This window comes from Diospyros lotus, chromosome 6 (assembly GCF_014633365.1).
Source record: "Diospyros lotus cultivar Yz01 chromosome 6, ASM1463336v1, whole genome shotgun sequence".
NCBI lineage: Eukaryota > Viridiplantae > Streptophyta > Magnoliopsida > Ericales > Ebenaceae > Diospyros > Diospyros lotus.
In genome coordinates, this window is record NC_068343.1 from 16522796 (window position 1) to 16549535 (window position 26740).

The following is a 26740-nucleotide window of genomic DNA, read 5'->3' on the forward strand; positions in this document are numbered from 1 at the left end:
ATATTTACATAGATTAAAGAGTATTTTTAATTATTTTAAAAATCTTACGATTCTACGATCTAAGTTTATAATTTGATTTTATAGACCCTCATTCGATCCCACCTAGAATCTTGATTTTAACAACCTTTATTAATATGTTATTTTTTTTATCTTATATTAATATAAATATATGATATTTTAATATAGAAATATCACAAGTAGGTCTCTAAACAACATTTTCAGTATAATCAAACCTTCAAGAAAAAGGAGAAAAGTGATTAAGAGAGGTTGTCATTTGAGGTCGCCATTCACATAAAGAAGTTTTCAAAGACTTCCTCATTCAATTTCTTTATCAGTCTTTGATTATCATCTGACTTAAACATGATAAGACAATTCCAATAATATCTTAAACAGCCCTAAGCTAATCTATTTTACAGGAAGAGTTTGGTGATCACAAGAAAAAAATTTAACGAATTAGTGAGTTCTATTAGGTTAATTCTTTAACGCAAATTCCATTATGCATTACTTATATTTTTAGATAAATTGCAAAAGAATGCCCCTAACATTTGACAAATTCGCAAGAAACATGATGACGTTTAAGAAATAGCAATAAATACTCATATTGTTAAAGAAATAAAAAGATCAAATTACTCTCTATTCTCTCTCCTCTTTCTTGGAGGTTGGAATCTTATAGTGGCATCTTGAAGGACAATATTTAATGTTAGAAGGCAAGTCACCATCGTAGAGGCTGAGTTATGGTATTTCTTGTCGCCCTTCTGAAAGTCTTGTCCGCACAGCTTGAAAGTGAGATTCATAGGAAATGAAGCTGGTTCTCAAAAGTCCACTCTAAGTGTGTATAGTTTGTGATTGCATCTCAATTAACTCGGAGGGCGAACTAAGGGGAAATGTCAATTTTTTCTAGAACTAGTCGGGCAAAACTCGAAATCTAAGTTATCAAAAAATAAAAAAATAACAAAAAATAAAAACTACCCCATGCCAGAACCCATTTCCTTGCCCACAATAGCAATGAACTCATTTGGGCTTGAGACTAATTGTTTCTATGTAAACTCAAATCTAGGTTCGAAAAAAAAAAAAAAAAGAAGAATAAGAGAAAAAAAAAATTAAAGAAAGAGATGGAAGGAGAGAGTAAAAAAACTTCATCTCGGACCTAGATCTAAGTTTGAAAAAGAGAGAAAAAAATTAGAAAGAATGAAATATTTCATCTCAAACCCAGATTTGCATTTGAGATGAACAACAAATCCAAATTTAGGTTTGAAGATAGAAAGAATGAGGTGAGAAAAAGAAAAATAAATTAAAGAGACAAAGAGAATGAAACTATTCATCTTGAATCTAGATTTGACCATGAAATAAACAATAAACTTAGATGTAGATTCAATAAAAAGAAAAATTTGAGAAAAAGAAAAAGAATAAGAAATGACAAAAAAAAAGTGAGAGAGAAGATACCTACTAGCATTGCCACCACTATAACTATGAATCAATCTTTTAAAAATCGGACCGGAGAATGAACCGGCCTATTAATTGGGTCACGGGTCAGTTGGTCCGACTACTTAGACCGGAATGATCCGACCAGATGATGTCATATATATATATATATATTTTATAATTAAATAATATATATTAGATATATATTTAAAATATTAATATTGTATATATTATTATGAGAAATGTTATTATTAACTAATATACAATTAATATTTTATATATAATTGTTATATATATTATTATAGAATTAATAAATAATTAATAATTTAAAAATGAGTGGGGTGAAAAAAATCGGGTTCAATTCGATTTTCGGTTCACCGGTCCAACCGGATTTTGACCGGGTTGAAAGATATTGGACTTTTTAAGTTGAACCGGACCGAATAGGCCATCAGTTCCTAGTTAAACCAGTCCAATCGGTCGATCCGATCCGATATTTAAAACATTACTATGAATAGCTTTTGTCGTTTCATCGTGACCAAATGTATTTACTGTTGTCACATTTGTCATTATCAACCTAAACTCTTACACACACACACAGAAAAAGAGGAAGAGGATGAATAGTTGTTTGTTGTTATGGTTATTCAATCATTCGTCACTAATGGAGAAGAGGAAGAAACAAAGAAAGAATTTGAGAGAAGAGAAAAATTAAAATGAAAAAAAAAAAGAATAACTTCAAATATAAAAGTACTTTAGTTATTTTATAAAGTTATAATAGTGGTTAACAATAAACAGTTAGGGAAAGTAACAACTAATAATATTAAAATTCAAGAGTATTCTCTATATATTCTCAAACATAAAAAATATATATTATAATTATTTTAAATTACAAAAATAAGTTTTCCCAAACTTTTGAAGGAAAAAGTTCCCAAAAAGCGTCGTTTAGCCTTTGTAAAGCAGACCAACAAAAGAAAAATCTAAAAGCAGTCTGGTCAGGTGCCACCGTGTCAGCCGACTATTGAGTCCTGAGTGTTGGATTGGGTCAACTGTCAAGATGGCCGCCGAGTTAACGAGTAAAATTGAGTTACCCATACGGTGCAATCGTCCCATTCTGACCCGATCCGAAAATATTTTTTTGACCCGATTGAAGAAGATCTATTTAATGTATGAACAATTACATAAAAACCTATGGGATGGGCGATCTGATAGGTGGATAGATTAAAAAGATTAAATTATTTAAAAAATTAATACAAGAATAATTAATTTTTTTAACTAAATTATCAAAAAATTCTTAAAATTTGTTTCATGTATCAATTATATAATAAATTTTTAACTTTTATTAAATCTATAAATGAAGTTTCATAATTATAACCATTACATAATATATCATCAATTTCAAATCAACAAAGAAACCCTTCTTTCAAAAATTAAAATTTTATTTTTATAGAAATTCATTAAAAACTCAAAAAATGACAAAATTAAAAAAAAATATTCAATATTTTTTTAAAAAATAAAAAATATAAAATATAAAAGTCATACTTTTTTTTTACTCATCTTACGCAAAGAACTAAAATTCTTGCTATCTGTCGATCAATCTTTTTCTTGTCCAATTAACTAAGGGTGTATTTGATTGAAATAGTTTTTCATGAAAAATATTACATCAATAAAAAAATTTTCATACTTGCATATTTGATTGCTTAATATTTTTCATAAAAAAATTTCATGGTACAACACATGAAAACATGTTTTGACCCATTTTTATAAAAAATTACAATTAGGGGTAGTGAATTATTTCCCATAAAATTGGAACGTACCATGAAAAATGTTAAACAATCAAACATGCATGCAAGTATAAAAAAAAATTTATTGATGTGACATTTTTCGTAAAAAATCATTCTTATCAAACACACACTAAATGTTTATTGTGTGTGTATATGGTATATTGTCTTTTTTTTTTTTTTTTTATTGCGTCCGCTTTTTTTTTTCTTTTTCACTACTTGTACATATGGACTCTAATGCATAATAATTGTTCGGAGATGTCATTACGTACGGTGTTTTCGAAACATTTTCCATTTTGAAAACTTATAAAATGTCCCAAAAAGTTTTTGGTGCGTTTCGATAATTCCTGAAACATTTCGTGACCCATTTCATAATAAACTTAAAATATGAAAAATGCATTTCCGAGGACCAATGTTGGTTTGAGACAAGAAATTCAACTAGCCTATATATAATCATTTCTTTTCACTTATGTCCAGAGGCGGATTTATTAGTGAGTTGAAGCCCAGGGCAGCTCACAATAATTTTTTTTTTATAATGTAAATTTGTTAATTTTTTGGTAATAGCCCACCCCTAATTTAGCCCAGCCCACTTCTAATTTTGCCTAGCCCAGCCCATTCTACCTGGCTGGATCCGCCCCTACTTATGTCTTACATCTTAACACTAATTCCTTTAAATCCTTTCGACTCTCAACTCTTTGATTGACCATTCCTTTATCGTTATTGTTCCCTCTATTGGCCAATTGTTTGGTGTCATCGTCAATTCACAACTCCGATTGCTCGGTGTTCAATTGTTTGCAACGTCGCTTTTCCAATTTCGATTGCTCGATTCCTCTTCGTCGCCGATTGCTTGATTGCCTGGTGTTGCATAAGTGATGCAAATCAATGTTTTCCATGCTCGGTGCCACCATTTCCATCTACACAAACTGATTCACAACTCCTTGTTTGGTGTTGTCATCAATTGCTCTGTCCCACCATCAATTGCTTTATCTTGCTGTCGATTACTCACTTTGATTCGGTGATTCTAATGTTTCTGCTTTCATTGTGATACTTTAATTGTGTTGTTATAATCTTTCATCTAGAGTGATGGGTTTTCTTATTTAGGGTTGTTGATTTGAAACTGCCCAGTTTATAGTTATTTGAATGTATTATAAAATTTGTATGTATGTTTGTTTGAATGTATTATAAATTTTATGTTTATTTTAATGTATTATGGAAGGAATTTACTTTTATTTTTAGACTAAATAATTATTTTTTATATTAAAAATTATATTTATATAAAAACTCTTATAATTTTCTTATTTACACTTTCACCCCACATTTCCATTTTTTTTTTTCCTATAAGAAATATTTTTGGTTTCTGTTTCATGTAACCTAACATATAATGCACGTGCATGCACATGTATAGAGAAGATGAATTCAAAGTTGACTACCCTAGATCTTGAGCCTGCGCACACATATAAATATATATGTGTAAAGTGGGAATAAAGAGAGAAAAAGAGTGCGAGGACAATGAGTGGCTAATGGAAGGGTGAAGATGATGGAAGTGATTTGCTATGAAGATGATGGAAGTGATTTGCTATGAATAGTTGCCGACGATCAAGTGATTTGCTATGAATAGTTGTCGATGATCAAGAAGGAGGATGAGACAAAAATGAGTTAAGACATAATGATGTAGGGATGATCATCACCTTTGTCTCACACTCAATACTTGTAAAGAAGAACGGGGACTGGCTTCCTAGGATCCTTCTGACGCTCAAGTCGATTCACAGATTATCCAAATTAGAGTATTTAGTAGAAGTAGACGAAAAAAAATCTTTATTTACCTGTATGGGTTCACTTATATTTATGAGGAGCGGGGGTAGTCTCGTGAAGATAGGAGTTTCCCTTTTTTTCCTTGAAGAAAATCCCCTGATATTGCAGAGGGATTTATTGCTGAGTTTGTTTCTACGAGTGGGGGAGAAGTTATCCTCCGAGCATTTTGGAATATTGATCCCCTTAATTTAGAAACCACGATCTTAGGAGGTACGAATATGTCTATCATCTTCGAGAATCTCAGGACAACAATCACTTTTAGAGATTTCGGGGGAACCACGGAGGTCAAAGATACCGAAATACACTCATTGAACTTAGATTTGGGCTTCCGAGTATTCTCTGGGTCGACCTGAACACGTGCCCTTCCTAGCTTAAGCTAGATGGTAATTCTCAATTATCCCTTGACGCACACATGTCCTTCGTCCGTTGGGTAATTCTCAATGACATTAAGGTAATTATGATCTTTAGAATTTTTTCCTCATCAAGACGGAAAATGAATTTTATGAATTTGTAATGAAATGAAAATTATGTAAGATAGAGAAGATCATGATGTTTTAGATTTATTATTTTTGAAAAAATACTGAATTTTTCTAAGTTTTTGATGAATTTTTATAAAAAAAAATTAATTAATTATTGAAAGGAAGTTGTCCCATTAATTTGAAATTAACGGCGTTATACAATATAACCGTACAGTTTAAAAAATTCAAACATATCATTAATAAAAGCTAAAATTCATCACATAATTCATATCCCAGGACCAGGGAAAGTTGAAAAATTTTGGTAATTTAGTCTAATGCTTTTGGACTAAATTGGCCCATTTAACAAAAAAATGTAAAAACAAGCTTAATGATGATATATATATATATATTATACAGGCATGGCTAAAACCAGAGCGGAGATCCCCACCCATCCCCATCCAACACTCATTAATGCTGTCTAAAGCTTTGGTCACCCGCTGCCGCCAGCCATGGTCGACCCACCAATCAATTAGGTTTCTCTAATGAACATGTCTAAAAATGTTAATTAATGCCTCATTTCTACTTTCTTTTGGCACAAGCAATGAAGTTACCAAGAAAATAATTCATCATAAAATATGATTAAAAGTATTATGAACTTGGCATGGCATTTGTCCCATATATATATATGCTGTTGTTGATGATGCAGAGAGTATTTTGTTTCACATAAAAGATTCAATTCAATTCAGACAAGCCGACACAATAAAATTATGTACCCAACACATTACGATAAATAGTAAGCAGATTCTAAGGCCATAGAAGACAGCTTATTTAATTCAAACCGTTCCGAACAAAACTCAACCGATTCACAGTTCTTCAGAACTCGGTCGCCGTTAAACCGGGCTGACTCGGTCCCCTTCTCTGTCCTTCCCAAGCTTATCGCCTTCCCATCCGCCATGACTATCCCAACCCCACTCTTCAGCTCTTCAACCAAACCCCACAAAGCCTCCGTCGAAGGCTTGTTTACGGTAAACACCAGACCCAACCTCTCCTTGCAATTTTCCAGCCGCTTCAAAGCCTTCATCAACTCAACCGATTCACCGAAACTCAGGCAATTCACTCGCACTCTGAATTCACTGAGTCTCGACACCACCTCATTGACCGCCGACAGATAATCGCCGCACGCGAAACCCATGACATCGTGCAGCAACTTGTTGCCTTCGACGAGGAGGGAATCGGGCATGTCGCAGAGTTCTTCGATCAATGAAACCAGGGAACCGGCGTCTCTGATTAAATCCACGTTCATGAACGACGCGAGCCTCTCTTCCTGTTTGTCTTTCTCGGCGGTGGATGAAGATGAGCAGAGGAAGATACCCAGGATCCTAGAAGTGGATAAGAGGTTCTCGAGATAGCGAGCATACCACCGAACCCAAGCGGAGAGCGCCCACGTGGTAGGGTTGGCGCCGTCGCGGAAGGCGGAGAGGTTGAGGTAGTTGCGGCCGCCGGCTGCGGGGAAGATGGAGAGCTGATCCTGGAGGATGAAGGGGCCGTGCTTGATGATGTAGTGGATGGTGAAGAGGCACTTGAGGGCGACGGAGGAGTCGCCGGTGCGGTGGAGGCGGTCCATGAGGGACTGGACGAGGGCGGAGGCCGTGGTGCGTGAGGCGTCACCGAGGGATAGGAGGGAGTCGAGTTGCTTGTAGGCCGGCGCCGTTGAGGCGGAGTGGGTGGTGGCGCGGAGGACGGCGAGTTGGAGGGAGAGGGTGTTCGGGGTGGAGAGGAGGGCGGCTCTGGATAGTGAAGCTTTGTCCTTTACCACTCCTATCAGATCTCTAAGCTTGATGGCTCTTCCCATGGATACCCACCCAGAAAAACAGAACAAATTAAGGACGGATAGAGAAAGGAGTTGCAGAGAGAGAGAGATGAAGATGAAGATGAAGATGAAGATGGATATGGTTTCTTAAGGAGGGAGGTGATTAGGTATTACATAAATATTATGGGGCCGAAGGTTGATTAATTACAGATGGTGATATGCCACGACACGGAAAGACAAAGTAAAGAATAAAAAATTAAAGAAAAGGTCAACCGAGGACAAATGAACGGAATCAAAACAAAGGGGGGCACTCCCCAAAGTCACCAAAGGGCCTGCGGGTCACCCACCCCGCGGCCACAAGAGGCTAGAGGGCAAGCGGGTGACCCCGCGGCCCCAAGAGGCGCGAGAGAGACCCTGCAGCCCCTCTTCGACCTCTCAATACTTTTGGAAAACTCCCACGACACCTCATATTATCTTCAAAATGGCGACACCGTTATTAAAGCATTTTTTCGTTCCGAATACGAGAGATTTTCACATAACATATAATTAGATAATTCTGACATTTTAAAATATTTTTAAAAAAATAATAGACTAAAAGTTTTAATCTTGAATTACTTCAAATTATTCTATACTCCTCTATATATAGATAAATATTCATTCTAAAAAAGGTACGTCCCTAATATTAATATAAATATTATTTTAAAATTTTTATTATTTTTAGTATCTGACTTAAATATCAAGATATTTGCGCGAAAATTTTTCAGTGACTTCTGGCTATTCTTTAGACTCAACTGATTTGTCAACAAAATTTTTAATTAAATAAAATTATTATTAAACCAGCTAATTGTAATTGAAGGAGACAGAGATATTTATGTTGATAATTCGTTGCATTTTGAGAGGTTGTGCCCAGCATATATCTCTTAGATGGGGAGTCACTGTCGATGGTTCTGATCCACTCCAAGAGGGCACGGCGTGGTCTTTCTTCATTTCGTGGTCCAAGAATAATAATTTACAGGAGGAACCCCTAACGGTCGGGTCTGGCCGCGTTACAACTTGGAAATGGTAAAAAAGAAACCACAACAATCTTTCTAACTGCATCTAATTTGACCATCAAATCTTACTTTTATTAATCCCCTTCGCTTGAAAAATTCCCTCTCCCTACGTAACCGTTTGACTATTTTTTTCTCTTTATTTTAAAAAATAAACTATTTGTGACAATCACGACCCACGATACTATTTTTTTTTAACTTCATCTTGATGCGATAGACTTGTGAGAAAGCTCATTGATGATTTCTCCACAGACACTCAAGTAACTTAGTAGAATAAATAAATAATAAATAAGAATTTGTTGATTTATTTGTGGGGTTTTGTTCTTTATATAAGCAAACTGAGCTGGGATACTTTTACAATTTTGCCTTTGATGATTAAAATTTGTATATATTTAATATTATAAAATAAATTATAAAAATATTTGAAAATGGAAAATAATTAATTTATCAGTGTCAAAGGATATATATACTTTCAACGTTTACAAAATCTTTTATGTTTATTATAAAATTAAATTGTTGTTGACGAATTATAATAGTTAAATTTATTTGTCTAGGATCGACCAAAGCATAGTTCTTTCACCGAAGTTGAGGGTCTGAGATGTTGATGGCGAGGTCAATCGGATCTAAACTCAATCAGAGTAAGATGGGTAGTCTTCGAGGCTTTCGAGATAGGGTGTCCAGAAGGGATTTTGGTGAGACGATGATAAGGGGCCTCAATGGGTCTTTTAGAGGCAGGGCTTCTAGTCTTCAAGAGAGCAGGACTTGGACTTAGCTTGCGAGCAAATGAGCAGTCAAAAAGGCACGTGGGAGACTCCCTCATGTGGGCCCTCCAATGCCTAAGTCAGATAGTAATTTGAGAAAAATATTCGAAGTGTAAATGCCCAATGTAAGATGTATGTGGCATATAGGTATTATGTATCCCAAAGGGAGGGGTGTGTAGTTTCCTAAATGGATTGTAGAAAGAGATAGTGTGATAGTCGAATGGCTTTAGAGAGTCAAGAGAGAAATGTGATAGTCGGATGGCTTTAGAGAGTTGAGAGAGAAATTACTAGGCCAAAAGATCCAATTTCCTTCGAAAATGTGCATATTTGTAGAAGAGCTTAGTAGGACCCACCAATGACTCTTTTGATGAGTGCATAAAGGAGGTCGGAGAGCTTAGAGACATCTTTGGGGTGAAGCACCCTGATGGCTATCTTTGGGTGGTCCAAAGAGACTTTGAGACCACGGGATAACTTGGGTCTAGAAGACCAAAAAGGTGTTCTCGGACTTATGCATATTGAATTAGACTAGAGCATTCCCAATGGGACCCTTTGGGGGGCTCGAAAGGCTATCATCCCGAAGACTCTCCAAGAAAGGAATTATCGAGTGATTTCTTAAGATTTAGGAAAATTTTAGAGCACCCTATAACACAAATATTTTGTATTTGTTTTGAAATCAAATATGTTAAGAGTGTCAAAATATTTTTCATATCATGAGCACTCTTTTTAAAGACAAAACTATCGACCATATTAGTGTAATTATCAACTGTTTTCCTCAAATTGTTAATTGTTTTAATCCTTTAGCAAAAAATAGCCAATGGTCTCTTAAACTATCGACTGACATTTTTCAAGCTCTCTATTGTTTTGTTTTTAGTTCATTTTCAGTCGACGAGCTTGTATAGTGTTTACTTTTCTTTCAAAATTGTCAATTGTTTCTTTTAATCTGTCAACTGTTTGTTGAAAGAAGTCGACCTCTTTTGTGAAAGAGTTGACTGTTTGCTCAAAAGCCTAATGTGCTTCAAATAGTCAAAGAAAACTATCAACTATTTCTTTCACTGACATTTTGCAATGACTAGTTTTTACAGACTCCAACGACTATTAATGGATAATATACTTTAATGCTCATGTTGTTATCAAATTACAACAATTACATTTATTTGTCTAGGATCAGAGAGAACAGAGTTCTTCACCGAAGTTGAGGGTCTGAGATATTGTTGGTGAGGTCAACCAAGTCCAAACCAAGTCAGAGCTGGAGTCCTAAACGGCAAAATCAATTGGAGCCTAGAAGGGGTCTCTAGGGCCTTGGGGATAGCTTGCCCGTATGGGGTCTTTGCGGCGACAAGGGAGGGATCCCCCGAAGAGTCTTCGAGGAAAGTAGCTTTCGGGGATCACGACTTTGTCTTAGCCTTCAAACACAGATGATGTCAGAAAGGCACACGAGAGACTCCCCCACATGGACCCTCTAATGCCTAAGTCAGACAACAATCTGAAAAGTATCAAAAATGTACAAATATGCATGTAAGTGTCTAATGTATGTATGTATGTAAGTATGTGGTGTCTTCCGCGTGTCCTGAAGAGTAGTGAGGGGTGTTCCGAATGGATTCTAGAGAGAGACAGGGTTAGATATAAATGACTTGTGAAAGTTGGGAGAGAGGTCCAAAACATCCAAAAGATCCTTTTGCTTTTGAAGAAGCTAATAATTATAGACGAACAAGTGGGACCCACGGTTGAGCTACGAAATGTTGAGCCAACTTACTTATATTAATTAAATTTTGATCATTAACAAAAATGATATTTTTCAAAATATAAATTAAAGTGTTTTGATTATTAACAAAAAAAGGTATTTTTTTAATATAATAATTGTAGTACCGAATTATTTTTTTATTAATTTATAAAATATTTTTTCATAGTATATGTATTACCAAAAATATCATTTTTCATTAAAATTATTTTTTAAGTAGTTATAAAATGCATAAAATTTATATAAAAATATTTCTTTTGCAAATTTCAGACTGAAAGTCGACTCTTGGCATGCCAAAAGTTGACTCTTGACTATTGCTACAGTAATTTACTGTTTGCTACAATACTGCTATAATGAAAGTCGACTCTTTGATTTTTGAAAGTTGACTTTTAGTGCCAACGATCAAATTTTCGACCGTTGCTCTCATTCAAACAAGAGTCGACTTTCCCAGTTTGAAAAGTTGATTTTCGGCCTAACGGTAAGCTTTTTAACTATTGAAATAGTGTCCAAAAATGTTTATAAATACCCCCAAACTTATTTTTGAAAATCATTCATTGCACATATTGCATATCCAAAGCATCCAAAAAATTCTAAACGATCTCAAGCTAACATCCAACCAATCCGAAACTCTTGAAGCGTTATTACACATCAATCAAAGAGCTACAAGACACGAGGAGAAAAAAAATTTCAAGTCTACTCCAAATTTCTCCATCAAATCTAAGATAACCAATTTATTTAAATATTATTGCTTTGTATATTTTATGCTTAATTGCTTATTTACTTATGTCCAAGTGTGGACAAGTATTTGTAAATATTTAAACTATAGTTGTGGACTGTATGGGTTTCCTAAAACTGTTAAAATCTAGGTGAATTTAGTTTCCAAGATAAGATGGGTGAAAATCTTGATGTAGTGGTTATCTAGAATCCATTGTAATCTAAGTGCGTATCTATTGTTCCAAAAAATGCAAGAATTAAATTTTATGATGTCGGACCTACTTAAGCTAGGTGTCTAGTGAAATAAGGTTGTCGTAAGAAAAGTTGCCATAAGGGAGTTCGCCACAAAAATGCTCGCCACAAGGACATTTGCCTCCAGGATTTCTTCTTAAGAACCTTGCCTTAAGGATCTTGCCGCAAGGGTTTTCGCCTTAAGGATCTCGCCTCAAGGATCTTTGCCTTAAGGATTTCGCACCAAAGGTCTTCGCCTTAAGGATCTCATTGCAAAGATCTCACCTCAAGGATTTCACCTTAAGAATCTTGCCTTAAGGATTTTGCCGCAAGGATCTTCGTCTTAAGGATCTTCGCCTCAAGGTTCTTGCCTCAAGGGTCTTAGCCTTAAGGATCTTGTCGCAAGAAAGGTTGCCACAAGGATATTGCCCAGTTGATACACAAAAATGGGTTAGAAGGCTCATAGGAATCCTCACCCACGATGACCCTCCGATGCTTAAGTCAATATCCAATCCAAATAATTGTTCACGAAAACCTAAAAAACGTAGTCAATGTGTCATAGTTTTACCACATTCTAAAGTCCCTTTTAGTTTCCTATAGCTGGATATTTATAGGGCACGATTCTCATGGATGCTTGGTGCTGACACATAGCGCTTGTTGAATGGAGTCTTGGTCTCACCGAGAGAGGGCTCTTTGTCGCAAGGTCCATGGTGCCGTAAGGCTCCTAAAAGCAAGGCTTCAGCCGCGAGGCCAGTTGTCGCAAGGCCTTTTATGGTAATGAATGTGCCGTGAGCCTTTTGGCTGCAAGGGGTCAATTCCACCCTATCTATCAAGCTCAAACAGACAGTGCAGAAGAGAGACAATGCTCGCTCCCAATTTCTAGAGGAAAAAATGGGAGCCGATGAGCTATCCGATCAGCAAAGGAATGTCGATTGTCCTGAGTGTGCCACGAGGAGAAAGAAAGGTATGCCTCAAGCTTCACGAAGTATTGGTTTTACTTGGCCCGGTGGTACTTAGAAAGAACATGCTCGAACACTGATTTTTTTTATGTTGTTTTTTCGAGCTAACTGATCATGGGTATTTGCAACTGACGGAAATATGGCAATCCTGACCCTATGGCACCGGAGGCATTTTTGAATGAAGAGGCGAAGGAACTCGCCAAACCTATAGGTTCGTGGAGCCCATATGTGCCAGAGCTGAAAACTCCAGCTAATCATGGGGCTTCCCAAGGGACAGAGGTAATGGAGGCTTTGACGATATTGAATTTTTAGACTTGGATTTTGTAGAGGGAGCCATGAGGATAAATTTCCTAGGGCCTTGATCTAGGATAGATATACCCTTGCCCCTATTTTCTATGTTTTTGGCTCATTACACTTTTTGTACTTTTGGGAACTAGACATATACAAATACAATGAGCATTCTTTTGGGGTAACAATTTGGAATTTGGTTGGCTACATGAGAGTCTAATGTGTGCATAAACTATATGAATGCATGGAGCATAAATAAAAACAATTTAATCGTTACCAATATGCCTTTTCCTTGAGCAGGGTTCGAGTACCTGTGTTCCTGCATATTCATGGACACATAGAGAATCCAACTTCCTAGTGTGTTGATTTTCTCTAACTTGTGGAGGGTAAAACAGTTGTATATATAAATTTATGAAAAGAGTAAAATAATTTCAAGGGTATCGATATACCTATTAGGGAAATAGGAAATATTCGGCCTTGAGACATAATATATGAAAAGAGTAAAGTAATTTCAAGGGTATCGATATACCTATTAGGGCAATATGAAATATTCGACCCTGAGACATAATACAAAATTCCCAAATGGATACTAAGAGAAATATTAGATCATCTTACATCTGACATTGACCGAGAGTACCATTGTTGTCACCTGCAATTAGGGGTGATGCGCGTGCCTGAGTCCACCGACCACCTTTAACTTGCCAATCTCATTCGTAGCTGGTATGTTGCCACTATGCCTCAAGGCTATGCAAGAGGGATAACGCCAACCCATAAAGTCTCTTTGTGAAAATGTTTGGCCATGAGAAGTAGTACACTGTCCTGGGTGCCCTAGTGGAGTGAAAGAGATGAGTACCAGTGGACCTGTAAAGAGGAAAGACAATTCCCTAAAACATCATTGCTTCCACCAATTAGTACGTGGATGTACAAGGCCAGTGGAGTAGTCTTTTAAGGGAGCGACCCTGGTCTTTGGGTCCAAAGATGATAAAAGTGTCCGAGAGGATGCGAATGCGTTGGGCCTATAAAAAAAATTCTAGTTGGAGAGGATAGGGGCCTTAATGGCACGGAGCACACCAAGAGGTGCTCCATTTTGTCAACGCGATTCAATAATCTACATCTGCGAGTTTTATTTTGGAGGTTTAGTGGGATTTTTTCTAAGCCACCTATGTCTACAATCGGAATATCAATATTTTGTTGAAGCGATTCAACGAAGCGCCTACTTTTCCAATTGTAATGTTTTGTCAAAACGGTTCGGTAAAGTGGCTACTTCCACTATTATAATGTTTTGTTGAAGCATTTTGGCGGAGAGCTTACTTTCAGTATTATAATGTTTTTTTGAAACAATTCAGTGGAGCGCCTACTTCCACTATTATAATGTTTTGTCGAAGTGGTTTGGCGGAGCGCATACTTTCACTATTATAATGCTTTGTTAAAAAGGTTCGGTAGATCGCCTATTTTTGCTATTATGTAGAAAGGTAAACATTTTGTTTTAGCAGTTCAGCGGAGCACTTATGTTTGCAAGTAGAGATGTATCAGGGCATGACTCTTGTGGCTAGATGTATAAAAGATTGGATAAATGTTTTTGCTTGGCGATTCGACTTGGTGCTTACGTCCGCCCTTATAAATTATTGTAAGAGAATGAGGCTTCAACAGAGTTGTCTTCGTTATCAAAATATTGTTCGACTTGTGGTGTTGTTGTAATGTTTTTGTTTCGTAATATTTTTATTCATAACTGTTCGTCCTTGAATTCGAGACTACAGGAGATGAGTATCGGCTCAAACCTAAGGGTTTACATCCCCTTAGCTCCCCAGTTTGTGGCTTACAAGAAGTTAGTTTTAAGTTAGTAGTGTCCTCACTCGACAGCTTCTACTTCCTATCTTGGAATAACTTGGGTGGCGTTCCTAGAATGATTGAAAAATGCTGAGAGGCCTTATATATGCTTTTAAAGCACCTATAGCCTCCTCAGTTTGTCGATCACTTGGCTTGTCTCGCACGGGGCCTTGAGTGAGCAAGGGTGGAACTTCTGGCAAGAGAGGGCTAAGGCTGTGACATGAGTGATTGCTAAAAAAAGGTTGTTGCAGATGTGTCTTCTTGGATCGACAATTCAGCCACTACGAAGCCGCTATAGAAGACGCTGATAATTAATCTCCTTTTATCAGCACTTTGTGCAGCTTTACAACTCTTGCCTTTGCTTGAGTTGGCAGGCCACCATCTATTTTTGAAACTCCCCAAACTTAGAAAAATATATCTGAGGAAGCTATGAAGTCTAAGGAGGTGCCTTCTGGGTTCATAGAATGCTCTTATAAACACATCCCAAGAGGATTTTCCCCGTTGGAGAAGTCTTCATAATTCTAGCATCATTCTTCCTATGAGGGATGGCATTTCTAGGAAGGATGATTCCTGGTCATCAAATTCAAGTTCGGGAATTAACATGCTCCCAAACTTGGCTTTTATCAACAGAAGGACCATCCTTCTCACTTCCCACTTGCCGAGCCTGAATCCCTATCTTGATGAACAACATGGATGCTCAGTAGAGATACAGGGTGGGAATGTGTGTTTTTCTCCTAAGGGTCGGAGTAATAGTGGGAGAAAAATCTTGAAAGGATTATAATAGCAGGAGAAAAGTCTTGCAAAAAGCTCCCCGATACCTTTCTAGAGGATTTAGAGCGTGGCTCATTGTGAGGCACTGTAGTATGAAGCGGGAGCACAACATTTTTGCACAATTGACCCTTAAAAAAATTGGGAAGGGATGGATTTTTGCTTGATTTCCAACAGACGGAGCCGAATTGTTGCCAAACTACAACAATTACATTTATTTGTTTGGGATCAGCCAGAGCAGAGTCCTTCACTGGAGCTGGGGGTCTGGGATGTTGTTGACCAGGTTAACCGAGTCCAAACCTGGTTGAAGCTTCCTAGAAGGCCAAATCAACTAGAGCCTAAAAGGGCGCTTAGAAGGGGTCTTCGGGGCAACAACGGAGGGATTCCCCGAAGAGTATTCGAGGAAGTGAGCCTTCAGGGATTACGACTTTGCCTTAGCTTGCGAACACAGAGGACATTAGAAACGTATGTGGGAGACTCCCCCACACAGGCTTTCTGAAGCCTAAGTCAAACAATAGTCCGAGAAGTATGAGAAATGTACATGCAAGTGTCCAATGTATGTATGTGGTGTCTTACAGGTGTCCTAAAAAGTAGTCAGAGGTGTTTCGGATGGGTTTTGGAGAGAGACAAGGTTAGATTCAAATGACTCGTGAGAGTTGGGAGAGAGGTCCAAAAGATTGCTTTGCATTCAAAGAGACTAATATTTATAGACGAACATGTGGGACCCACGGTTGGGCCGGGAGACTCTTCTAGGGAGGTGCATGCATAGAGAGGCTGGAAGCCCTAGAGACGTCTTCAAGGCGAGGCCCCAATAACTATCTCCAGGTGGTCTCATATAGGACTTCGAGGCCACTCTGTGGCTTTGGTCCAAGAGAATCTAAAGGGTTTTTGAACTTATGCAAAATGAATTAGGCTTGACCAATCTCTGGGGATCTATTGGGGGTTTGGGAGGTTATTATCCCAGAGGCTCTTTGGGCGGGACTTATCGAAAAATTACTTAAAACTTAGAAAAATTTTAAGGCACCCCATAATAGATCTAGTAAAGCCTATAAATTTATTCCAATGATGCACTAGAAAAGACTAATTGATGGGATATGAGTTGGAATATTCAGGAATATCCCAAGGGTTGGGGTTAACAAAGAATCTTTCAACTAAATAGGGATAGGGTTGGGGTTAGTTGATAGGAGACTAATTCTTTGAAAGTGACCTGGGATATTTGGAGTTAAACCTCCAAGATTCCCAAGTTTGAATATCTCAGGTTGGCGCCAAATCCTTTGAACTAAGATTATTTTCAAAGTTTTTGGGATCGATTATCTCAAATCATGCCAATAAAGATGAGATTTTTTGAGATTAGTCCTTGAGAGTTAAATTTTGCAATCTTACTTTTTAAATTCGGACTGGATGAAAGACGCTTAATAGGGACACATGACAAGATGAGATTTGCTGTATTTTGGGGTAAGTTAGTAATTTCATCTTTTTTTTTTATTATCTCCCATTAGTCACTGTATTAGCTATTCAGAGTTATTCAAGCCAAAAACATCACTTCATCCTTAGGATCTCGGTGATGGTTATGTGGGTGCGGTCCTTCTAGTGGCTATGGAGATCAAATTTATTGGATGACACGTGTCTATCAATTTTTAATTATCTTACCTAATGTGATTTATGAGTTATTATATCTATATATATGATCTTTATTCAATATATATATATATATATATATGTGAACACCCAAAAAATAAACAATATTAGCTCACCCACCTCTGAACTCGTGGACTCCTTATTCAAATTTGATACTTTTATGTACAATTGAGCGTTGGAATATAAATATATGTATTATTTTTATTGAATTTTGATTTTATATTAAAAATTATAAATAATTATTACTGGAAAGTAATATAGTATTCATAATTAACTCTATATCTCTTTTAATCATTTTGCTATTTTAACTCAAATATTTAATTAATTGAATTTTTTTCATATCAGAGAAATCAAAGGAAGTCCCAATACTTTCAGCTTTTGGTAGAGATTGTCACATTCTCTCCTATAATCTACGAGCTGCTACCGACTGACAATAGCCATGCACTAGGTAAGCCTAAGTCTTTGACCTGTTCTCGTGGCCTCAAGAATAGTCACAGTTGATACACTATCTGTACGAAATCAGTTTCAAACTCATAACCTCTCGGTACCTAAAAATATTTAATTGAATTAAGATTAGCAAAATTACTTGAAGCCTTAGAAACCCACCCTGTCTTGTCCCATTTGTGATGGGGGTCATTGGTTGTTGATTGGAATTAATCGAGATATTCGTGACTTTTTTTAGTTAGGATTTAGAGGGGAATGGGATTTAGCATCAAACTCGAATCTGGCATGGTGTTATATATTAGTCAATAATATTTATAAATATAGTATATATTCTATTAATGAAAAATAAGTCATCTTGAGATTATGAAATTTTGTCCATAATATGAATGCTAAAATATCCTTTGCTATTTTACTTAAAAATAAAAATTTATGTGACAAGATTTAAAATTCATTTTTGTATTTATACATACATACTATAAGATATACCTCTAAATTTTTTTTAAAAAAAATTATCTATACCGTTTTTAAGGATGTAAAGTGGTGATGGGATATTTTACATAAAGGCGAATTTACTCCACTATCTCCGAAGACTGTCAACCTAGGAACGTGTGTGTTAGTACGTAACCGCCATGTGTCTATCTCAAGAAGCCCCACGTATTTTTCGGATCTCCATTCCATATTTGATTTGGGAAAGAGAGACACAGTCAACCGAGATTCTCTCCAATGTCCGCTTTCAAACGTTATCTTATTTCTTTGGAGTAAACTTTACGTCATCTATAAATAGAGGTCAATTTCTACAGGTATGGACATTTGAGTACTGAATAACTTTTCATTTCGGATATTTTCTTTTACTGACTTAAGCGTTGAAGTCCTCCCGAGAAAATAAAGTTCCGCCCTTGCAGGTACTTAGTTCGAGGCAGATCTCGATGATCGATCCACTATTATCATAAAGAGATTTTGAAAATTCATAATTATTTGAACATATTTATTAAAAAAAGAATATAAATGGAGTTAATGTCATTTGGTGACTCATTTTTATCCCTAGATCTACCCAAGGTCTAGACCATTATTGAAAATATATATATATAATTAATAAATTATTTTCCTCAAAGTTAAAAATAATAATTATAATATTCTATAAATTAATGGGGGCGAAATTATAAAAAAAAAAAAAATGATAGTTTAAAGGGCGAAATCCCATGTTGCCTGTTATCTTCTCTGCTACGCGAAGTTGCGATATGGGCATAAGATTTATAAAATAACGAGGGCACAAAGCTTCAGATATTTCCAGCTTCCCCGTCGATCTCCAATCCAGCACCAGCAGTCGCCACTCGCCGGATTCCTACGTCCGACCCCAACTCGCCGGCGGTTGTTATATATTCAAATTTACATATTATGGTTGATAGTCTCTCGTCGTTTCTTGCTGTCCCACCCATTTTAACGCACGTTTGTATTGTGAGGGTGGCTGACCAGTGACTGACCATACCATGACTCATGATGAACCGCAAGCAAGTTTTTACTTTTCCATTTCCATACCATATCTCAAGTTTTCATATGCGCGGATGCATCATTCATTCACATGTGTGAAATCGTAAGAATTCCGTGCAGGTGACCCTTCATATTGTCCATTCCTTGACCCAACAAATCCGCGTCATTAGTGATGAAAATGGTGACGCGATACTTTTGAGGGTAGACATTGATAGACGAGAGTGTGATTTTGTTCACCATGAGTGACTTTATCGGGGGTAAAAATTTTATTTCGGTCTCCCTCTCTACTATCACCCTGTTTCTCTCTCTTCTCTTTCCTTCCTCTCGCCATCGATCACTGCTTGCCATCGTCGCCTCCCCGACTTGTTGCACAGTAGTGAGGCGAGGTGGCGGGTCGACGAGGTAGCGAGTCAACGGCAACAAGAGAAAAAAGAGAGAAGAGAAAGAAATGATGAGGTGAGGTGGTAACGGCAGGTCAACGGTGACAGGAGAAAAGAGTGAGATGAGAGAGAAATGGCGAGGCCGGGTCAGCGAGGTGAAACAACGGTTTACGAGTCGGCAACGAAAGGAAGGAGAGAGAGCAGAGAGAGAAATGGGATGAAAAGAGAGAGAAAGCTGCAAAATTATTCTTTTATCCCAAGGTGAACAAAATCGCACATTCAGATAAGTAAATTATTTTATTCTGCTTATTTTTTGAAATTAAATTTTAACTAGGATATTCTAAATTTAGATTATAGAGATAAAAAAAAAAATTAAACTTTAAATATAGGGATGCCCAATTGCATATAATAAAATAATATAGTAAAAATTTATGGCTAAATAATTTAAATTTTCATATAAGTAAAAAATGAATCAATTTAGTACTTGGAACTTTTCAAAAGATAGTCAATTTTATACCGTTGCAGTTAAATATTAGTTTGACTTACGATGGTCAACAATTAATTGATGCCAAATATTAAATTGAACCGATTTTAAGAGTTCAAATGCTCGCCTATCATAAAAAAATAATATATATATATATATATATATTAAGCTGAATGTTGACATATAATACAAAGAACAAATTGGGTTTTGCCTAAGAAAAATAATCTTTTTGTTGAATTTTTTTTAAAAAAAAACATACCATGTGTTACAGTCATACGTATTTGCAATTATATGAATGAGTCAACTCTGTATACCTTTTTTAACAAATTGGCTTGCATTCGCCTTCCGTCCGTGGCCTGTCACAATATAAAGCAAGCCGAGGAAAGGGGGGTCTTGAGTACTTCGTCTCTTTGTACGTCATTTCCTAGGTAAATAACACCATTGTTTTAAAAATCGGACCGGAAAAATTGGGAACCGGTGGCCTATCCGGTCCGATTTGACATAAAAAAATCAAATCTTCTTCAATCTGGTCAAAATCCGATTGAACCGGTGAACCGGGAACCGGATTGACCCTGATTTTTTTTACCCTCACACTTATTTTTAAAGTTTTAATTCTTAATTAATTTTTTAACAACATATATAACAATTATATATAAAATATTAGTTGTATATTAGTTAATAATAGCATTTCTCACACTTATTTTTAAATTTTTAATTCTTAATTAATTTTTTAACAACATATATAACAATTATATATAAAATATTAATTATATATTAGTTAATAATAGCATTTCTCATGATAATATATAGAATATTAGTATTTGAAATATATATATTATTTAATTATAAAATATATATATGACATCATCCGATCGGACCACTCCGCTCTAACCGGTCGGACCAACTGACCCGTGACCCAATTAATAGGCCGGTTCGCTCTCCGGTCCGATTTTTAAAACATTGAATAACACCGAACATCATTAAATTTTGATGTATTTTTTATTTTGCTCAATAAATTTTAATTATTTATAATATGATCATAAAAATTTAAAAAATTTTATAATGTGGTCACATATAAGATTTTTAGATCATTCTATAGTCGGAGTAGGTGATGTGATGCTGACTGATGTGATAAATAATAAAAAATATTATACAATAACAACCAATCAAAACATGTCACGTGTCAAAGAATATTTTTTATTGTTTGTCACATCAACACCATATCACCTACTCTAGTTATAGAGTGATCGAAAAATCTTATATGTGACTACATTGTAAAATTTTTTAAATTTCTATGATCACATTATAAATAATTAAAATTTAATAATCAAAATAAAAAATAAATCAAAATTTTATGATATTTAGTGTGGTTTACCATCATTTCCCTTACTTCCGTTGAATAATCTTTCAAGGTCAAACATCCTCCTATCAATGGTCTAGGTGCTCTCCTGGTGGTATGTAATATCCTTTGCTAGCGTTACCGTAGAGGGGTGTTTCGGCTTATTACCAAACATTTTTTATAAGATTCTTATAATATCCCATTTTTATGCACTTGTTAGTGTAATAAAATAAGAATTTTTTTTATATACACATGTTCAATATTATCAAAATTTCTTATTTTATCAAAACTTTGGTGGCTCGTGATTTAAGATTGAACTTAATAATTGAAACTGAATCATACTTGCATTACTATTGAGAAATAAGATTTCATGTCACCATACATCTCATATTAAAAGTTTTCATAAAAAAATAATTATTATAAATTATCTATACTTAAATTGAGTCAATTATTAAATATAGAGAGACATTTCTCTAATTATGACTAAAAGGTTGCAAAAATAATAGTCCATTTATCGATTAAACCTAACACTATATTTGGGATAATTAACTCCACTAACCTATTAATAATAAATTATGGCCTCCCTTTATAAGTTACCAGGTCATAAGGAAAGGACACAATCATGTATACATGTTCAATTACATTTAAACTGGTGTTTAATGCATTTTAAGCTTATGATTTTAAACATGCGGGTTAATATTTCAACAATTTGGGGTCAATACACAATTTCATAGAGTCAAATATGTATAAAATCTCATATAAGTGGTCACATGCGCAATAAATAATAAATTTCTAGGTTTCAATAAAATTTGAATGAAATCTAGGGGCATAACCAAAACTTTTCAAAAATTTGTCTGGGTAAAACTATAAAAAAACAAATGTTTTGGTGTGAAAACATGAACTTATAAAGTCCAAATGTTTCCCCGTTGCACCCAACTACCCCTAGTTTTCAAAAATTACACACATGCCCCCTTCTTCTCCAACAGCTCCTTTTACTATCGGTGATGCTTTAACCACCCTCAAATCGAGCTTTTAGCCATCTCCTCCCATCGAAATTGACTCTCCACTATTTGCCAATCACCATGCCTTCGTCCCTTTGCCAAACTCGTTTTTGGTGTAAACTCGAATTTCTTCATCTTTTCTTGCTTTCTCTATTTTATCGTGCACTTTAAGCCTTTTCTATCATCTCCTCACTCGGTGCCTTAAAATCGAATAATATGCTTATTATTTATAAACAAATCTCTTCCCCTTATCCTACTTCTGGTCATCTTCAAAATACTCACGAATGTAGTGATTTTGGAATTTGTTTTTTTTTTTTTTTTGTAGTGAATCTAGATGCATATCACTCTATGATTTTTGCATTTTTTTCATTTAATTTGGTTAATTTTCTCTCAATTTCCTTCCCATTTTTAAATTTTAAAATCAACTAAATTGGATTTGGATCAAATTCCAACAAGATTTAATCATGGATTTAACCAATGATTGCTTAGTGTTCTTTTAGTTATTCGGCCCATTGTTTCTTTAACTTTTAGCCTTTAATTTCTGGTTTGTTTGTAATCAGAATTTTATACCGAAATCATTGAATTACTCTCTTTGATGTCGGTTTCAAGACCTATTTGTCAATTTGTTCAAATTAACGACCAATCATTCTAAAACTGTGTTCAAAGCAGATGCCATGAATTAGTTTAGTATTTTCAGCACATTTTTTGGGGAGTATGCTTGATATCTTAGACTTGGCTAATAAAATTTGAAAATCGAAAATCACATTGAACTCCATGTAATGTCTACTTTAAAAACCCTTTATTAGTTTTCTTTCATTTCGATCCTATTTGTATTTTATTCGATCTCAAAGTCAAGTTGATAGTTTCGTCATCTTGAATTAGATCTAATTTTAAAGGAAAATGCTATTGGTACACCCATTTTGTACACCTTAGGCTACAAAATGGGGTATTATGACAAAAAACTCCTCATGAGGCACATAGAGGCGCGTGAGGCTCATGGAGAGGCGCAGGGTATTTTGGTCATAATACCCCTTGTGTAGTCCAAGATGTACAAAAATGGTGTACATGTAGCATGATCCAATTTTAAAAGCGGATATCTCTTGATTTTGAATGCGAATATCTCTTGATTCATTTAATGTTTTTTTAATGAAACAAAGTCCTCCATATTCCTCTCAATTCCTTTTATGAGACCTAGTAATGGACTCATTTCAATTTGATTTGGTTTACTCAAATTTTATATCTAAAATGGGCTCTTTGACTTACTGAAAAATGACTCATTAATAATTTAAAAGAATTACTTTTAAGTCCTCCTTCTTTATAAAATTATTTTTGATTTCTAGCAATTCTTCTGGAGATTTGATAATTTGTTGAATTATCACTAGATCCCTTTTATGGGTTTAATTTTTACTTAATTTAAATTATTATATAAAATTTTCAAATATTACAATTCCCTGTCTAGTCAGGCACATGTATTGCAAGTAAGACACAAATATGTAGTTGTTGTTGGCCAATTGGCATTTCTAGATTAGGCTATGCCTCCAAGCCTAAGAGTATTGGCACCCATAGGTTGGATTGTTTCTCAATGACTCGAAGGGCCCATACGTGGGATCTCCCATATCCTAGAACTCGAGAAAAATTGAAAGGCATTGTACAATAAGGTGTCATAAAAGAAATTTATTATATAAATAAAGAAATTAATGTAACGTATCTAAGGATGCGTTTTCTTTGTTTTTTAATGTTTAGTTTTGAGTTTTAAATTCATTTTCAGTTTTCTATTTTGGTAGTCTGTTTTTAAAAAATTAAAAATATATTTTCTTTATTATTTTGAAAAACTATTTCTAAAAATAGAAAATTAGAAAATGCGTTCTTTGAGATTTTGAAAATAATTTTTTAATAATATTTTATTCAATAAATTTAATTATTCAATAAATTGAAAATATTTAATGTTAATATTTTATTAAAAAATATATATACATTTTAAAGTTAATGAATTTTATAATATTTTTTTCTATTATAATAATAAAATATAAATAAATAAATATATTTTGAGTTTAGAGTTTAGAGTTTAGAGTTTGTTTTAGATGAAAACACTTAAAATAATTTTTTGTTGTTTTGAGTTTTCTTTACATTTTTTTTTAATTTCAAAAATATATTTTTAAAAACAATAAAGAGAACTCATTTTCATTATTTTAGAAAATTAAAAACTAAAAATAATTTGAAAACAGTAAAGAGAACGCAACTTAAATTTTTTAAGATAACTCATGTGGTAATCCTACCCTCACAATAAATATGAAGTTTTGAGTTTTAATTTACTCAAATCATTTCTTGCCATGTTAAGAAAAAGAAAAAGCTAAATTATTTACAATTTTATTTATTTTTGTGTTTTCAATTTTCAGGTTTGATTTTTTTGTTCAAATTTAATTGTTGTAAAAAAAATAAAAAAAAATATGGCATGTTGTTATTAAATTTTACTTTGTTTTAAGTTTGAATTTTCATAAATTGACTAGACATCTCTTGACTTTTAGCTATTTCACCTGAACACCCTTGAAATTTTAAAATTTATCAAATGCCTCTATAAACTTTTGAAAATTAGCTAAGACACTCCTTAAACTTTGGCTATTTGAAAGGTATTATGGCTAATTTTAGAATGTTCATAAATTGATTGGATGAATTTTGAAGTTGAAGAGGTGTTTGGACCAAAGAATTAAAATTCATAAAGTGTACTGATTAATTTATCTTTTTTTTTTTAAAAATTTTGATATTTTTTACCTGATTCTCTAAGTGACATATGGGATGTACAAAACTTTGATAAAGTTGTCACATTTCCAATGATTTGGGAAGAGTTGCATGACCTACTCTCACGATTGACTTGTGATCAACTTTAAGAAAGATTGGCAACAATGGAGAGAGGTGATCAGGAGAACAAAATAAAAACAAAGGAATTAGTGAAAGTAGGGTAAAAAACTCAAAATGAAAAAAAGGCTAGTAAATGTGTGTTGGGCTTTGAATTTAAACGCAAATTAAGTTGAGCTGACTCTTAAAACATTATAATTAATTATTTAGTAAATTTTTGGCCATGCTGAGTTAGATAATATTAGGTGATGAATAATGAAAAGTCATTTAGACAAGTAAGCCGTACAACTCCTCAAGTTCAGAGTTATTTTTTAATGTTAAATAATAAATAATAAAGCATAAACTAGTAATGTAATGGAAAAAAAAAAGTAATGTTATTTTAAGAGGATAATTTGATAAAACGATTCTTTTCATGATAGAAATTTCATTCGAAGAATTTGCATTCATTTGGGCATTAAAAAAAAAGTGTAAAAGTAAATCGGTAATTTTTTAATTTGCAAGACCTGACTATGGACTCTCCATATGTTTTATTTATTCAACGCTTACATTTTCAAAAAAATTTTCTTTAGTGTATATTGTTAATTGAAAAAGATTTACTTTCTAAAATTGAATACAAAAATTTAATTAGTGATTTTTCATCTCAAAAAATAAGTAAAATAAATTTAAAATAATTTTTAATATTTATTTATATTATTAAAGAGTAATCAAAGTAAATTTTGTCTTAAATTACAAATATTCTTAAGCCGACCTTGAACTCACATCACCTACCTCACATCTTCTCAATTCCAAACAACCCTAAATGTCTAACAAATTGGATTTGTAGAAAAAATAGATCCTAACTAAAATAGTTAACAACTTATTGTTAAGATTTTTTTTAAAGACAAATATTTTTATCTTTTATTTTTAAATATTTAAAAATATAATAATAATTTAAGATATTTGAAAGGAGTTTGATATTTACTAATATCATTCATCATTTTGATAATATTAATGAGTTTTTTTTTTTTAACCTTTTGGATAACGCAAGTGGTTAATCACGTGAGATTCAGGTGTTGAGTATGTTAAGGTTGTATGGTTGAATCCTAGATAGCACGGTAGGTATCGTCTTTGGTACACGGAAGGCCACGGGCATGAATCTTCAACCCGGACTTACTTAGCCTAGCTGATTCGGTTGGTTGACTATGATTTATAGAAAGGGTATAATGGTCTGGTCGAAGATTGTGTATCGAGAACCTCTTGATTTTCACATTACAAATATATATATATATATATTAATGAGCTTTATTTTACTTTTATCATAAATTAATGTTACTTAATACACTTTTAAATCTATTAAATTCAATTTTTAAAAAAATTTATATCATAATTCTAATAAACCTATATTTACTTTATTTTAAAATTATATGGATTCGACTATCTTTGACCATCAAACTCCTTATTACAAACTTGTATAAATATTTTACATTTAAAAAATGTATACAAACAATTAGAAGCAATGTAA

The 26740-nt window shown here is 34.2% G+C and overlaps 1 protein-coding gene across 1 annotated transcript; it reads right to left on the reverse strand.

The window, feature by feature from the left end:
- Positions 1-6158: 6158 nt before the first annotated feature.
- Positions 6159-7468, reverse strand: LOC127803226 (putative clathrin assembly protein At4g40080). Its single transcript, XM_052339309.1, has one exon. The coding sequence runs from the start codon at positions 7317-7319 to the stop codon at positions 6249-6251; it is 1071 nt and encodes a 356-aa protein (XP_052195269.1). The 5' UTR covers positions 7320-7468; the 3' UTR covers positions 6159-6248.
- Between the last annotated feature and the right edge of the window lie 19272 nt (positions 7469-26740).

Bases quoted from the DNA above. Each gene is read 5' to 3' on its own strand.
- LOC127803226 (XM_052339309.1), bottom strand. From the start codon at position 7,319: ATGGGAAGAGCCATCAAGCTTAGAGATCTGATAGGAGTGGTAAAGGAC.